At 35.0% G+C, this 3,458-nt stretch overlaps 1 protein-coding gene and 1 non-coding gene across 2 annotated transcripts; one reads left to right on the plus strand and one right to left on the minus strand.

Annotated features, from left to right (window-relative positions):
• Positions 1-520: 520 nt before the first annotated feature.
• On the minus strand, positions 521-681 carry LOC128290014 (U1 spliceosomal RNA). The gene has a single exon (XR_008279654.1). It is a non-coding gene; the product is annotated as a U1 spliceosomal RNA (small nuclear RNA).
• LOC108473121 (uncharacterized) lies at positions 521-2,595 on the plus strand. Its single transcript, XM_017774678.2, has 3 exons — positions 521-1,111; positions 1,417-1,533; positions 1,671-2,595. Exons 1-3 carry the CDS (start codon positions 946-948, stop codon positions 2,297-2,299), a joined length of 912 nt encoding a protein of 303 aa, XP_017630167.2. The 5' UTR covers positions 521-945; the 3' UTR covers positions 2,300-2,595.
• The last annotated feature ends 863 nt before the right edge of the window (positions 2,596-3,458 follow it).

Below are 3,458 nucleotides of genomic sequence, written 5' to 3' on the forward strand. Positions count from 1 at the left end.
CTTGAATTTTAAAATCTAAAAGGAATGAGACTAAATTCTTAAAAATAAAAGTTCATACATTAGATTATAAATTTACGAAAATTGCATATGTTTATTTAAGTAATGTGTGATGAATGAAAACTTAGTGTTAAATATATTATAACACAACACTTGATCAAGACAACATGGAATAAACAAATGCAAGTTGATTAACAAAGGATCAAAATGGAGCAACAGAAGATCGAAAGTGAACTTTGAAGTTGTGAAGGTGGATCAAAGCTAAAGAAATGAATACCCACTTTTCCTTTACTTGGTCTCCATGTTATTAAGTAAAATACACATTTTGAATTTGACAAAAAGAAACAATCAGTGATAGGTCTCCATGTTATTAAGTAAAATACACATTTTGAATTTGACAAAAAGAAACAATCAGTGATAGAAAGCTTTGTTTAAAGCGAAGAGGAAGCAACTATCAAAGAGATAAATCTTGTATTTAAGAGTTGATATGAAAACAAAGATAAACTCTTGGATACTTAAATTAGCAGGGGCCGCGCGAACGCAGGCTCCCGCTGCCACAAATTATGACGTAGGCTCTCCTACTTGACGAGACCTTAGAGCAGCACCCCTCCAAAGTGCAATGAAGGTCACTGTCCTAGGCCATGAGCCTTTATGATCGCTCATAGACCCCGTCCAGGTAAGTATGTTTGTTAGTTGCAGCTTGCTTCATATTTAAACGGTACAGCGCTTTGTAAACCCTCATCAATAGGCGATGTGGGATAGAAGTGCAAAGTGGGATGGCCTGCCAATCGTTATTAATTTACAAATTAAGGGAGAAAAACACGGTGGAGAACGACAAAAAACGACAGCGTTTCCCTGAAATTTCTAACAGAATAACTAACCTACATTTTTCAAAGGCGCAAAGAAATAAACAAAAAAAGAAATCCAGAAGCAGAGAGACAGACAGAGATGGCAACGGACGGCGAGAAAGAGATGGCAGCCGCTAACATGGAGAAAGAGGAAAGGAAAAAGAGAAATGCTGAGAAAGGGTTGAACCGGATGTCTCAAATCCGGTCCGCACGTCCTCAATCTCAAGAACATCACCCCATTCCACCTTCATCAACCCATGCCAAAGGTAACCTCTTATAAAACTACTTGTTCGCTTGCATGGGTTCCCCTTTTCTAATTACATCAGGCTTCTGTGAATGTTTTGAGACTGGGTTTCTGTTTCTGATCTGCTAAACAATCTCAACGGAACCTGTTTTTGTCATATATGTTCTTTATATAGGCTACCATCAGTTTTACCTGGGGCATACATCGGTTTGAATAGGGGTAGTCTTCTTCGATTGTTTGATAGGAATTATTCGTATAATTTTTGTTTTTCTCAAAAAATTTCTAATTAGTTAATTGGATCGTTAAGTCTTATTGAATTTATGACAGATGCAAGGAGAGAAAGCTTAAGCTTTGATGCACAGAACGACGGAATTCGAGATCGTAACGCATTTTTCTCTGACGATGACCAGACATCGCAAACAAATCAATCTCACAATATCAGTGGTACATGATGTGCTTGGTTCTTATTCATCTCCCTTCTATACAAAAACAAAATATTCACTGTTTAATGTGTGCAATACATAGCTCTTTCTTGAAGGAGATAGCAGCGCTCTTTGATTACTTTTATTCAATTTTGGCAGCTGGACCTGCGGGACTGAGTGAAGCCTCAACTTCTAGTAATCTTATACAAGGTGGGACGCATGAAATATCAAGTGCCAACTCCGTAGATGTTGGAACTGATAAACATGCGATGTCTGGTCGTGCGGTGGGAGAAAAGGATAAGTCGAAGGCAATGCAGGACCGGAAAGCATCAACCAATGCGGAATCAGTCCAAAAAGCGTGCAGGAATCAACCTAATTTATTCTCGTCAAAACTAGTGAATTCCTGCATTATAGCTTCTGAAAGAGCACGCAGTTTATCTGCCCTAGTCATAGCAATTTGTGTGCTTCTTTCTCATATTAATTTTCCCTTGCTTGGATTGAGTATAGGCAGGTCAGACAGCAATGTAGCCTCAAAGCCTATTTACATAATCTTACTCACCGACTTGGCCATTGTGCTCAGCCGACTGTTTCTGGACAAGAAAGGAGTGGTGTCGGCAGAGGTGGAGGAAGAGAAACCTGCAGCAGCATCTCAAGATAATAAGGAAAACTGGGATGGAGCCGTTATGCTTTTGGAGAGAGGGTTAGTGGCCTATCAGACAATCCGAGCACTTTTCATAGATTTCAGCATTTATGCAGTGGTGGTCATTTGTGGCACTTCTCTACTCTAACCCCCTTTTTTCTTTTCGGTTGGCTAGAAGATACACTCTATTCTTCTGCAAATGATGCTGGGAAACAATTTATTTGTTTCATTTACAGCGTTTAACTCAACTTCTTATATTCTTCTTTATCTGTCATATATAGGATTCATTAAGTGTTGTAGGTGGAATTGGTGAAAGGCTTTATATATAGGTTGGTTACCAGCTCTGAATGCTGGCTAGTAATTAAGGATGAACCCACTGGCTCTGGTACTTGAGAAATGAGATTTCATTAAATGGAAAAATGGAAGGGATTTCTTCTGGAGGCACTAAGGTTATGTTGCTCCAACTTTTCGGTTTTCATACATATAATACTTCAAATACATGAAAAACCCTTTTATTTTTATTTTTTTTTTAAAGAAATTGAATATAACTTTATCAAACACAAACCTTTATATTATTCAAATACATAAAGTTTTTTTAAAAAATACATATATTACTACTTATAGCATAGACACAACCAATCCATGCACCAAATGACAGCCAATTACTACATTATTCATATTTAAACCTAGGTGTTGGTATATCAAACAAACAACATAAATTTTTAACAGAAATGATAAATAGTCAAAACACTTAAATGTGTCTTACTACAGTGTGTTAGACTCGTGAATTAAATATGTATCTAACATTGAAACTAAAAAGTACTTTTTAAGCCAGATTAAATTTTCATGCTAGAAATAATCACAAAAAAGTAACATTTCAAGTTAAACCAACTCTTCAAACCTGTTTTTTTAAAAAAAATTAAACTAAATTTTCAAGCAAAACTAAAAGGTTGAAAATTCTAATTTTTGGATTTTTAAAAGTCAATTTGATCAGTTTCAAATTATAAATTTGTCCCTTTTATACTATCTGTTTATTATAAGGCATAATACCAAATGTAGCACTTAACGGTCACATTTTTTTTGTTAATTTGGCTTTTATTTTTTATTTTATTTAAATTTGATCATTAACCTTTTAAAAATAGTCAAATTGTTTTTTTTAACAAAAATATTGACTAAAATATTAATTTTTTAACGTTGTTGGAGTGACCACCAGTTTGGCAACCCACTTATACTTCATGTTGACATAGCACTATTTGTTTTATATGTCACTTCAACAAATAATTTAAATTTTATAAAAAACATTCAAA

Source organism: Gossypium arboreum, chromosome 2, assembly GCF_025698485.1.
Source record: "Gossypium arboreum isolate Shixiya-1 chromosome 2, ASM2569848v2, whole genome shotgun sequence".
NCBI classification, from domain to species: domain Eukaryota; kingdom Viridiplantae; phylum Streptophyta; class Magnoliopsida; order Malvales; family Malvaceae; genus Gossypium; species Gossypium arboreum.